Source organism: Lotus japonicus, chromosome 1, assembly GCF_012489685.1.
Source record: "Lotus japonicus ecotype B-129 chromosome 1, LjGifu_v1.2".
Taxonomy (NCBI): Eukaryota; Viridiplantae; Streptophyta; class Magnoliopsida; order Fabales; family Fabaceae; genus Lotus; species Lotus japonicus.
Genome location: NC_080041.1, coordinates 47,535,194 through 47,547,204, shown reverse-complemented (window position 1 = coordinate 47,547,204; position 12,011 = coordinate 47,535,194). Strand labels below are relative to the sequence as shown.

The window sequence follows — 12,011 nt, the reverse complement described above, 5'->3', positions numbered from 1 at the left end:
TTGTGAACACCCCTAGTTTGAAGTATGGCTGATGTGGTCTGTATGTGCAAAAATAATTTTTGTATTATGATTTATGCTTTTATTTTAGTTTTATCAATTTATATATGTAAAATTTATACCAATAGGGTGTTGGTCTAATAGTAAGAAACCAAACTCCTATAAAGACGAGAGCATAAGTTTGAATCCAAATTAAAGTAGGAGATTCTTCATAACCTAATTAACCTCTTATAATGATCATACATTAAATCTAAAAATAATAATGATTGAATAGAAAAGAGTACGAAAACTAGAAGAAGTTGGTATTAGAAAAAATCTTAATTGAAATAATAATAAATTAATAATAATGAAATGTGGAGATGCAGGGGATCGAACCCTGTACCTCCCGCATGCAAAGCGGGCGCTCTACCATTTGAGCTACATCCCCATGATGAATTGTTGGTAGAGAAAGGGAATATAACAATAACATAAAGAAACTTGTCTATTCATGAGTTTTCTCACTACAAAGCAAGAGGACCCTAAAACAGTTTAGCATGTGGGATCCATTGAACTCCACATAAATTTAAAATTCATGATCGCATTTGTAGTACTTACTCATGACCTGGATAATATAGTTGTTTTCCTTATTTTTATCTCTCTTTTTATTTTTTCTTAAACTTTTTGAGTCTCATTTAGTTTTTTTAGTCTTAGTTGCATCATTTTATGTTTTCAGCATCGTTATTTGCAATTTTGTCCTTTTTAGTATTTTATTGCCATTTTAGTCTTTTGGAGTCTTTTTGGTTTTTGTCCTTGATCTTCCATGTTAGAGAAATCTAACATTTGCTGAATATGACTTGAACTTTCATGGATTAATGTGCATTATTTGATGTTTTGTTGTTACAAGATAAACTTGATTGTTCATTTAGTGTGAAACCCTACATTTATTGCTCATAAAAATATGTAGTAGCTGAATTTTTATCAGTTGGTGACTTGGTTACTGTACCCATGTTGTGAGGGGTTGTTTCTCAATATTATCTATATATATTTCATTTTCGAAAAAAAAAAGATGTATTGGAATCTGTTGGTCAAGGAAGAGAAAACGTTGATGAAGGGTAAGCTCAAAAAAGGTTTCAGAATTTATTTTGATGGGAATGAAGGCCAGTGATAGTTCTTAATTACATTGAAGGCAAAAACTTGAGCTGATGGAAGTTGAAGAGAAGCTTCTTATTGCGTGGGATGGTTCTCATAGCACATATATTTTCTTGATGATCTGAACATTCAAATTCAAGATCTATGTGTTGTGAATATCATATCAAATTTCAGCTCGATTCGATGGTTAATGAATCCACACGGTGTAAGATCAAGTTTTGATCTAGTAGTACAACTCTATGTTTTGATGATTACATGTTAACTATTGTGTATGAACAATTATGGTACTCTAACGTTGTTTTCTGAGTGTTTTAATGATAGGCTCTGACTCTGATCTAATTACACATAATTCAGAAGCATTATGCTCAAAGAGTAACCTCCGCAACGCTTTCGCACTCACTATGTTCAATCTGAACAGTAGATTAAGCTTCAGAAGATCTGAAGATAGTAAAGCTCTGATATGGATTCAGTTCACTTGAAGTTCTGAAGACCAGAAGCTCTGAAGGATCAGAAGCTCTGAAGGATCAGAAGCTCTGAAGGTCCAAAAGCTCTGAAGGTCCAGAAGCTCTGAAGGTTCAGAAGCTGAGTAGTGAAGATTCTGAAGTCCAAAAGTAAGTTGGCTCTAAAGACCAAGTACTTCTCCTCTGAGTCCAGAAGCAGAAGGTATAAAGGTCAGAGAATCCAAGCTTCCCTCTGACTCTGATCACCAAGCTTCACAAGTTCCAACATGAAGCGTCGCTCTGATCAGAAGTCAACTAGGATAAAGGTCATGTCACTATCCAAAGTACAAAAGCAATTGTACCATTCCTGACGACCTTACCTAACTTATTCAGCCACAGCAGAACCTGGAAAACCCAGATCTGCCTTCCAACGGTAGCATTCCATGCAAACTTCCAAACCTTAATCCTTGGAGTATATAAAGAGGCTGAAGATGAAAGATGCCGCCTAAGAAACTTTGTTCAAGCTCTCGCGAAATTCAAATATTCTCTTAAGCAATCTTTCTTCATATTGTAATTATTGTGTTTACCATTAGCTTTCTGAGAACCATTTCTTTGTAAACCCAAACCTTCAAACAGTTGTTTGCTTTTCCTTAAGGAGACCAAGGTTGGTCAGATCCTTGAGAAGACTAAGAGAGTGAATTTTAGTGATAGATAAGTCATTGTATTGTTAGTCACTTTGCAGGTTGCAAGTGCAGTTGTAACAAACTCTGATTAGTGGATTGCCTTCATTCTAGGAAAGAAGAAATCACCTTAACGGGTGGACTGGATTAGCTTGAGGGATTTATCAAGTGAACCAGGATAAAATCATTGTGTGCTTTCCTCAACTCTTATCTTAGCACTTTTATCTTTAGTGTTTGAAGAGATTTGTTAAAATCTCAAGTGGGGAAAATTTTAGATTGAAAACGCTATTTAACCCCCCCTTTCTATCGTTTTTAATACCTTCACACGGTTTATTCTACGAAAAGAGGTCAAACTGTCAGCACCACCCCACGCATGAGCGTGCATTGAGCCATGCTCATGTGTGGATATGGTCAATGGACGTGCATCTGAAGGGCCTAGGTACGCATGAGCATGCAAAGAGCCACATTCTGACTTCTCAGTAATTTTGCCTATAAATATCAAATTTGGTTTCTATCATTGGTATCTTATTTTTAGTATATGGTATCTTAGATTTATCTTAGTTTTTATGTTATTTTATCTGACCTAAGTCTTGGAGCTTCCTAGGGCATTGTTTCATGTTTGATTATGTCTTTCTTAGCCATGCTAGGCCAATTTATTTATAGCACTTCAGATGTGAATCTTTTAATTGTTTATGTTTAAGTTCTGAGTTATCTATGAACATGGTCTTTCATCTATTAATCTTATAGAGGAGGTTTAGTGGATTCAAAGATCTCGTACATCATTGTTGAAACATGGAGATATAAATACACAATTTTTCAACAGTAAAGCTTCCCAACGTCAGACAGGGAATTTTATTTCTCAAATTGAAGATGAAGCGGTGTGCTTTTTATGGAGGAGGAGGGGACTAATTCACAGACTGAGAAGAGGGCAAAGGGAAAGAATGAACATGGAAGAAGAAGAAGCACCACCAACAGCAACATTGTAGGGGTTCTACACTCCTACTAGTGATGTGGCAGACATCATTTGTCATCTTGTAGTGTCTGCTGCAAATTTCAAGTTAAAGCCTTCGCTCATCTCAATGATCTAAAATGTTGGACAATTTACTGGTATGAAGGGTCAGGATCAATAGGTTCACTTGAAGAAGTTTCTCATGATCACAAACACCTTCAAGTACAACAACATGCACGCAGATGCCACCTGCCTTGGACCATTCCCATTTTCCTTGGCAGATTGACTGAGTTCCTTTCCTAATGATTACATTACTACATGGAAGGAATGTGCCAAGAATTTTCGTATGAAGCACTTCCCGCATTCCAAGTCTAGTAAGCTGCAAAAGGATATTATCATGAACTTTACTCACCTGGAACACTATATGAGGCTTGAAAGATATTTCAGGAGTCTCTTAGAATTTGTCACCGCCATGGTTGTACTGAAGGCAAATTGGTCTAGATATTCCATGGAGGCTTATCTCATCATAACAAGTCCAACATTGGCATAACATGTGGAGGAACATTGCTGAAGAAAACCGCATCTCAGAAGTCTTATGTGTCATCAGTACATGGCTCCTAACTATTACCAGGCCACACCTCAACTGATAGGATATCATCAGGTTGAAGTTGATTCAACCTTGACCACAAATCTTGATGCTACCACTAAAAAGTTGGAAAATATTATGATGGGTCAAGCAAACAGGATGCAAGCAATACCATCAACACTAGTCTATAATTAGTATGGGGAGGATGGTCATATCAATAAAAATTGCCGAATAAGTAAAATCTTTTCTAAGTCTATTGATGAGGCTAATTTTGTGGGTACTTAGAAGAGTCACGCAGACCCATATTCCAACATTTACAATCCTGGATGGAGAAACCATCTAAACCTTTCTTGGAGTGGAGACCAATAGAAGGCTCAAACACAAGGAACCCAAATAGGCCCCCTCACATGCAAAATCAGATCCAAGGGCAAGAGGAATGGAGTCCAAGCTTATAGGTTCTCTTGATGCAAAACATAAACAAAACTAAAGAGAGATTCAAAACCTTGGAGACTCAGATGGCTAATATAGCAACCATACTCTCTCAAATAGCACAAGACAAATTTCCTTCACAAACAAAGCCAAATTCAAAGGAAGATATAAAGCATTCGCCATATATAAGGCGTGATTGGAGTGAGAGAGTAACGAAAAAAGCACCAAGGGGAAGCTAGACAAATAGTATTGCAAGAGTTTCTACTGACTCAAGTACTACACGGGGTAAGTTTTCCCGAACGCCATGATGACTATGCTTATGAGTTTCATAGGGTTTTAGAGATAATGGATAAATTGAAAATCATCACTCAGAGATAGTTAGTGGTCTCCTACCTAAATTGAATGATCCATATGAAAATTTATTATACTTTGTACAACGGGAAAAAATCTATTTTGAAAAGTGTTTCCTTCACTTAGGATCTAGTGCTAATGTCATGTCATTTTCTATATTTCTTGTATACATTTTTTGGAAAAAGAAAATATTATTGATAATAACTCCAGGAGAATAAAGACTCCAAGGAGAGGAAAAGTTCAACAAGCCGGGCATAGCCCAGGGAACTAAAAAAAATAACAGACAAAAGGAACAAAAGATAAGAACAACTACAAAGAATTAAAAAAAACGATAGCAAGGTTGAAGGCACACAAGGGGCCGCCAGAGGTCATGAATCAAGCAAGCAAACATAAGAAATTAGCTCTGGCATGAATGTCACAACACACTTGGTATTAAGACACCAGGAGGTAAAGCTCACAAGTGCTTCAGATCTGTCACAACCATTCTTTGTCAGGTGATCGACAACGGTATTGGCTTCTCTATAGATATGAACAACGCCGAAACACCCCACCTCCTCCATTAGCATATCAATCTGATTAAGATCATTAAACAGTTTCCATGACCTATTAGACCTGTTCATGACCCAACCCACCGCTAAGGTGGAGTCACTCTCCACAATCACATGTCTTTTGCAGAACAGTAATGCCTCCAAAATTGCTTTTATTTCTGCAATATAAGCCCAGGACAACCCCAAAGGTTTGGAGAAAAATCCAAGACTAATTCCATTTGCATCCCGCAAAGTGCCCCCAATACCACTAACACCCGGATTACCTCGGGATGAGCCATCAACATTAAACTTGATCATACCCAATTGCAGTGGACACAAATCAACAGCTCACACCTTGGGGGCATTGGATTTAAGCCGAACCTTTTTAAAATGTTGGGCAAAATAAAAAGAGGAAAAGGGACACTTCTTTCACCAAGCTTTGATCCACCACATGACCCGCATGATATGAATATCTCATACACCTTCAAAAGAAAACACTTGTTGGTTGAAAATGGTATCGTTTCGGGCATGCCAAATTGACCAGCTCAACACATACGAAATTAGGTCCCAGAGAAGAGGATCTGAGCCAACCCTTAGATAGGGCCATTCATCCATCAATTCTTTGAAAGAGTGAGGAATACACCAGACTATATCCTCTCTAGCCATTATTGAGCACCACAATCTCCATGATTGCATACACCGGAGCATTAGATGAGCTTCAATTTCTTCCTGAAATCCAAAAATGTCACAGGTTCCTCCATTTTCAATCACAACACCTCTTTTGATCAGGTTTCCCTTTACTGCTATTCGGTTTTCCAATAATTGCCACACAAATAACACGACTTTGGGGGGTGCAATTGTGCGAATCTTCTTTGGAACCTTCCATGACAACTCTCCAAAAATCCTAATCTCTACAACTGCACATAAGATTTTAACTGAAAACCGGCCATTTGGATCCCCCGTCCAAATAATTGAATATGAACCTTTGCAGGGGATGATTGAATTGAGGGCAACCTTGAGCTGTCTTAGTAATTCTGTTTCCCAATCAAAGAGCCGACGCCGGAAATTAATCAACCATGACTAAGATCCATTGTTGTAGGTTCCAAAGGAAGAAATGACCACATTTTTGTCTTGTGCTATGGGAAAAAAACGGGGAAATCTGGAATAGAGGGGAGTCATTTCCAGCCAAGGGTCAAGCTAAAAACGGATGTTATGGCCCGATCCAACACAACAAAAGCAACCTTCTTTGAAAACTTTTGCTATAATAGAGTCTTCCTCACAGTTTTGAAAATGTCTTGGATATACACAGAGAAGTGTGAAGTGGTAAAAGTCATCACATGTAACAACAACAAATTTGGATCACAATTATATTTTGCACATACCACTCGTCTCCAAATAGCATCTCTATCTTTGCCAAACTTTTCTCCTCGGATTGTCCCCCAAGGCAGCACCGAGGTAATTGATGGGCAAAGTCCCCACACTTACATCAAGCAAATCTACCAAGTTCCTGAACTCCTCCTGACTCACTTTGCAACCCAGAATTTGAGATTTGGAATAATTCACCTTAAGACCCGAAATAGCTAAGAAAATATCTAGGGCAACCCCAATTTTCTGGACTTGATCAACATTATTTCTGCAGAAGATAAGGGTATCGTCCGCAAATTGTAAATGGTTGAGGCATAGTGCGAAATCCACTTGGAGTATCATTGCTTCCCAATTTATTCAGCATACATGAGAGACCATTGATGCAAATGTTGAAGAGTAGCGGGGAAAGAGGATCCCCTTGATGAAGCCCTTTCTCAATATTTAAAAAATCCTTGGGGGAACCATTTACGAACACCGCTAGATTTGTCGTCGTCACACATTCCTTCATCTATCTCACCCACTTTGTCCCAAACCCCATTTCTACCAGTAGATCCAACAAGAATTAATGACCAATCTATATTATCATAGGCTTTAGCGAAGTCTAGTTTCAGAACAATTCCACCCTCTTCACTCTTCCTCATAGCATCTACCACCTCATTTGCAATGGGTATGCAATCTGCAATTTGTCTCCCTTGGGTAAAAGCGAACTGATTATCGGAGATGATGAGGGCATAACACCTTGAAGCTGAGATGCCAAGACTTTGGAGATGAGCTTGTAAATGCTTCCTATCAGACTTAACGGGCGGTAATCAGATACATAAAAGGTATTAAAACTTAATACAAACTTTAGCTTTGGTTAATATGTACCAAGAAGTACCTAAAAAGCACCAATGTAGCACCTAATTTTTATTGTTTGAAAAATTATTTCGGAATATACCGACACGTATTTTCAAGTATCCAAGGAGTACCGCTACTGGGTGGGTACAACAACAAAATGAGTGCCCCATGCATCATAGGATATCATCCCTAAATCAAGCTTTACATACAACAATCTTTATTTATGTGTCCATTCTCAAAATTATTCTTTCACATAATTACATAATTGCAGGCGAAGTTTCTATCTAGCTAAAGAAACCCCACAGATTAATTTGTCTATAGTCTGGATCTAGTCTCTATTATCATCCGGAGACGCAGACGCGCTTTTGGGGATAGAAAATGGTAAAGTAGAAGAAGATGATGGAAACAACTCCTCCCATTTCCTTTTCTTACCCAAAATCTCTCCAACATTATTCTGGTTTAATCCTTGAGTAGTAGTGCTTGATCCAGTACTGCCAATGATTGATGTAAGTGCTGCTGCCAAAGCTGACTGAAAAGTTGGATCTGCTGTGATTGCTTTCGTTGCCTCCGCAATAGTGTCTGTAGGAACATTGTTATTGTTCCTTTGCATGTAAGAATTCAAGATGTTATTTTCCATTGGTTGTTGTTGTTGTTGTCGTCCAAGGTTGCTAAGGATGTTGTTGTTGTTATATGGTAGAGAAGTGTTGTAGCTGAGGAAGCCATTGCTCCAAGACATTGCATTGGACTCTGAGTTACTGAAGTTCAAACTTGTGGAAGAAGGGTATCTTGGGGGGTTGTTGAAATTTGAAGTGAATCTACCAAAAGGAAGTGAGGATAAAGGTAGATTATTATTGGAAGTAGTGAGGTCAAGAGTGATGGTGGGGTGTGAAGGTGAAGGTGATAGTGCAGGATGAGACATGTAAAATTGCTTTGATTTGGATCCGTCGGAAAGACAAAAGTTCATTCCATGAAGATCTGCGGTTGTTGATCCGGCGTGGGAGGTTGATGAGCCGGACAGTAGCATGGAGGCAGCGGCGGAAGTGGTGGAGGCCATGGCGGTGGCGGAAAGAGGAAGAGGGTGGTTGTGGTTCCCTTCGTAGGTGGTGATCAAAATGGACATGTCCTGAGCACATCTTTGCACCTGTGGTGTTGCATAGAGTGCATGTTAATCCACTATATTACTTGTTCCATAACATAATGAGAAAGATTGATAAAACTTAGAGGAACACAATTACACATAAAAATCACAAGTTTAAGAAAGGTATTAGCACGCAATTTTAAAATTTTATTTGGATATATTTTTAGTGGGGCTGTGTAACTTTTTTTTTTTTAAATTGCTCTCACAAATCACCTTAACTCAACTTAGCTGAGGGCGGTAAATGCCCAAGATCTCCCTAAAAAACGCAGGTCATAAGGATCAAACTGTTGAAGTGAGGCTTTCAAGCTAACTTACTCCAAGGAGTTAAATAACTTCATCTTAAGTTGATAAAATATTTTTTCTATACATTTTAAATAAAAAAATAGGTGTAATTTTCATAGGTGAATTCCCTGTGTTCCTTTAAAATTTGAGGGTTCCGTACATTTTTTCCCTTACTATGTCATATTATGTTCTAAAATAAAAACATGTAGCATTACTGCTGCATGACTGCAGAGAACAACTTGCTCCACAGGATTCAAATTCTAAAATTTGCTAGGTCTACAAAATTTACCTGCTTTCTGACAGGACAAGAGGGTGCAACTGTGCAACGATAGTAAGCTCGAGGGCAAGGGTTTCCCTTTGAAATCTTCTGTCCATATTTCCTCCATTGGCATCCATCATTCATCTGTTTTAACAAATCAAAGTGATAAATACATATAACTTTTTCTATTAAAAGTTTTTATGAACCCAAATTCTAAATGTAGAGCATGAGAGATGTAGAGATAATTACAGTGAGGGTGTCACATCTTGCTCTCACACAAACTCTAGTTTTCTTTGCAGGATTATTTTGTTGAGAAACTTCATCCTCTCCAGGAATTGTAATTGATGTCTTGTCAACCTTACTTGGTTTCCAAGTCTCCCCAACATCTTCCTTCAATGGCAATTCAGAGCTATTGTCAGTGCTTCCAGATTTTGATGTTTCAAATTTGCAGTCAAGTCCAAGTGCTAAACCTTCCCTATTCTCTTCCTCTTTCAATGGTCTAGAGATAACTTTAGCTTTCTCATTGTTTCTTGGATTACTTGGAAGCCTTCCAAGACTGAGAGAAACTAGCTCGGATTCCTCCATCATTTTATCTTGATTGTGGTTGTTGTTGTTTGCTTTATCAGAAGAAGTTTTTGTGTCTTGTTCAGCTATGTTGTGGAATTGCATTTGGAGTGTGCGGTAATCATTCAGTATTCGGTTCAAACACGTCTTCAATCTTTGATTTTCTTGTATCACTCCACCCATTTCAGCTTTGGTATTTTCAAGTTCATCAACCTATATGCATAGAGTAATATAATTATCAGTTTTGATTTATATCTTTTTTAATAAAGAATAAAATTTATTAATACGATAAAAAAGTCAATCTTTTTCTCAATAAATATTTCCTCCACAAATTCAAAAAACCACCCCCCATAGTTGAAACCTCCAAGGACAAAAACGAGCAACAAGAATCAGATTGAATGTGGAGGAAACCACAACCCAAGTTCAAAATAAGGAAGGGCCTCACAACCCCAATGATATAAAACCCAGAATAAAAAATCCCCTCACCCCTTACACCCAACAACCTAATTTGATTGATTCTCTACACTACACTTAATTTCCCTTCTATCACATTTTCACACATTTACTCTTTTTATCTCTAGATTATTTTCTTAGTACCTCCAATAATAATCCATTCTTCACACTAATTCCACTTACACTTTACGAGAGACATAGAGATAGAATGAAAAATATAATATAGGATGTAATACAAAAAAAATAGAAAATAATAAGCAGAATTGAGATGGAAGAGGAGTGGAGGATAAATAAATCACAACTCTTCTTTCTATTTTTTTCTCGCTTGTGGGAGTGTCTATCTCATTAGCCAACATTTACCATTTAAAATTCATGGATCACTATGATTAGTTGATTATGTTTATGTTTGAACAATAAAAGACAAAATATTAATATGATGATATCAATTGGTCTTGAAAAATCTAACCTCTTCCTTTCTGGGTGAGGAAGTATTTGGCCCGGCTCCTTCCATTGATCTTGCGATATCAGTCATGGGTGGCTCCTGCATATGAGATCCATAAACAGCATAGAAAAGTTAATATGCATACACACAAATGCAATTTTTTTTCTTAATTAACTAGGGTTTTGCCAACGGCTTATAATTCCTTTTAATTTATTTGGGAGTAACAGCTTTTTAATAATGCTAGAACGAAAATGGAAGCTGAGTATTCAACTTGTATAATGAAATAATGAGCAAGTGCATGCAATGATGAGGAAAAATATGAGAATCTGGGCATCTTTTACTTTCTTTTTATGGTATATATATGAAGAAACTGAGATTTGGCTTAGCATGTGTGGCACATGCATGAGTCAACTCTTATCAAAGCCGCCGTAGAAATTATATTCAATATTTCAAGCTCTGTAAATTGTAAACAGATAAAATTAATGTTTATATGTAATCTTGCCAGTTTTTCTTAGTAATTAAGTATAGGTATTCCCACAACTAGCAGTGAATCTATAAGAATATAAAATCACACGACACCTAAATAAATCATAAAATTTTCAAAGTTAAAACATAGATTTAGATTCAATTGAGGAGTAGATGACAGTTTTATCTTGAAATTTATTAGAAATTGATTATCAGAGGATACTACCAAAACGGAATTTAGATGTAGAAAATGTAATCGTTTCATGATCACAGAAAAGATTGATTGATTTTCTTAATATTTTGACTACCAATTAACAAACATCACAAATACAATAGGCTTTGAATCAACTCAACACATAGAAAAAAAGAGAGATATTTTGTCATTTAATTGAAGTAAAAAGCTTAATCATATTTCACCTGGGTAACAACAGTCTCTTGTTCACGATGATCTTCACCACCACCACCACCACCACTAGATTGACTTCTCCTCTCGACCTTTGCTCCTTCACCTTCATCATGACCAGATCTTCCTGAACCAAATTCCATATCTCCAACTTATTTTCTTTCTTGTTCTGTGTCAGCAAAACAAAGCCTGTCTTTCAATGTTAATATAGGAAGGAGGTGCATAAAGTATTTGACTCTTGCAAATAATTAATAATAAAATCAAATGGGAAAACGATATAAAAAAAATGATAACTGTAAAAGTTGGAAACATATCGAGGTAGCCAACACGGATACACATGTGTACAAATGTCAAACACTGGCCAATCCAGTTGCACTTGAAGAAAACGATGAAAGACATTGTAAGAGTAAACTAATATTGAGTCTAACGAATTAATATTATTATAATGTGAGAAATAGTATTAGCTAAGAAGTAGAAGAATTCAACTTCAACGTTTATGAAAAGAATAGATGTCAGAGATAGTGAAGGAGGGGTTGAAGCCGCAATGGTCGGAGAAGAACACCGCCTACTACAAAGTGGCATCGTTGAACTTTCGTACATTGCAAAAGTCACATTGATACCCAACTAGGTTTCATGGTCAAACATTTTGCCACCGATGATCAATGGATGGCCCTACCCTTTCACTTCCATCAATATTTATATAAGCAATGATAATC

At 37.0% G+C, this 12,011-nt stretch overlaps 1 protein-coding gene and 1 non-coding gene across 2 annotated transcripts; both read right to left on the bottom strand.

Moving 5' to 3' along the window:
- Nucleotides 1-351: 351 nt before the first annotated feature.
- On the bottom strand, nt 352-424 carry TRNAA-UGC (transfer RNA alanine (anticodon UGC)). Its single transcript has one exon. It is a non-coding gene; the product is annotated as a tRNA-Ala (tRNA).
- Nucleotides 425-7,326: 6,902 nt separating this feature from the next.
- LOC130737886 (WRKY transcription factor 72A-like) lies at nt 7,327-11,486 on the bottom strand. The gene is made up of 5 exons (XM_057589771.1): nt 11,310-11,486; nt 10,452-10,526; nt 9,218-9,745; nt 8,999-9,112; nt 7,327-8,430 (listed from the first exon to the last, which is right to left on the bottom strand). The coding sequence occupies exons 1-5, from the start codon at nt 11,436-11,438 to the stop codon at nt 7,618-7,620; spliced, it is 1,659 nt and encodes a 552-aa protein (XP_057445754.1). The 5' UTR covers nt 11,439-11,486; the 3' UTR covers nt 7,327-7,617.
- Nucleotides 11,487-12,011: the final 525 nt, after the last annotated feature.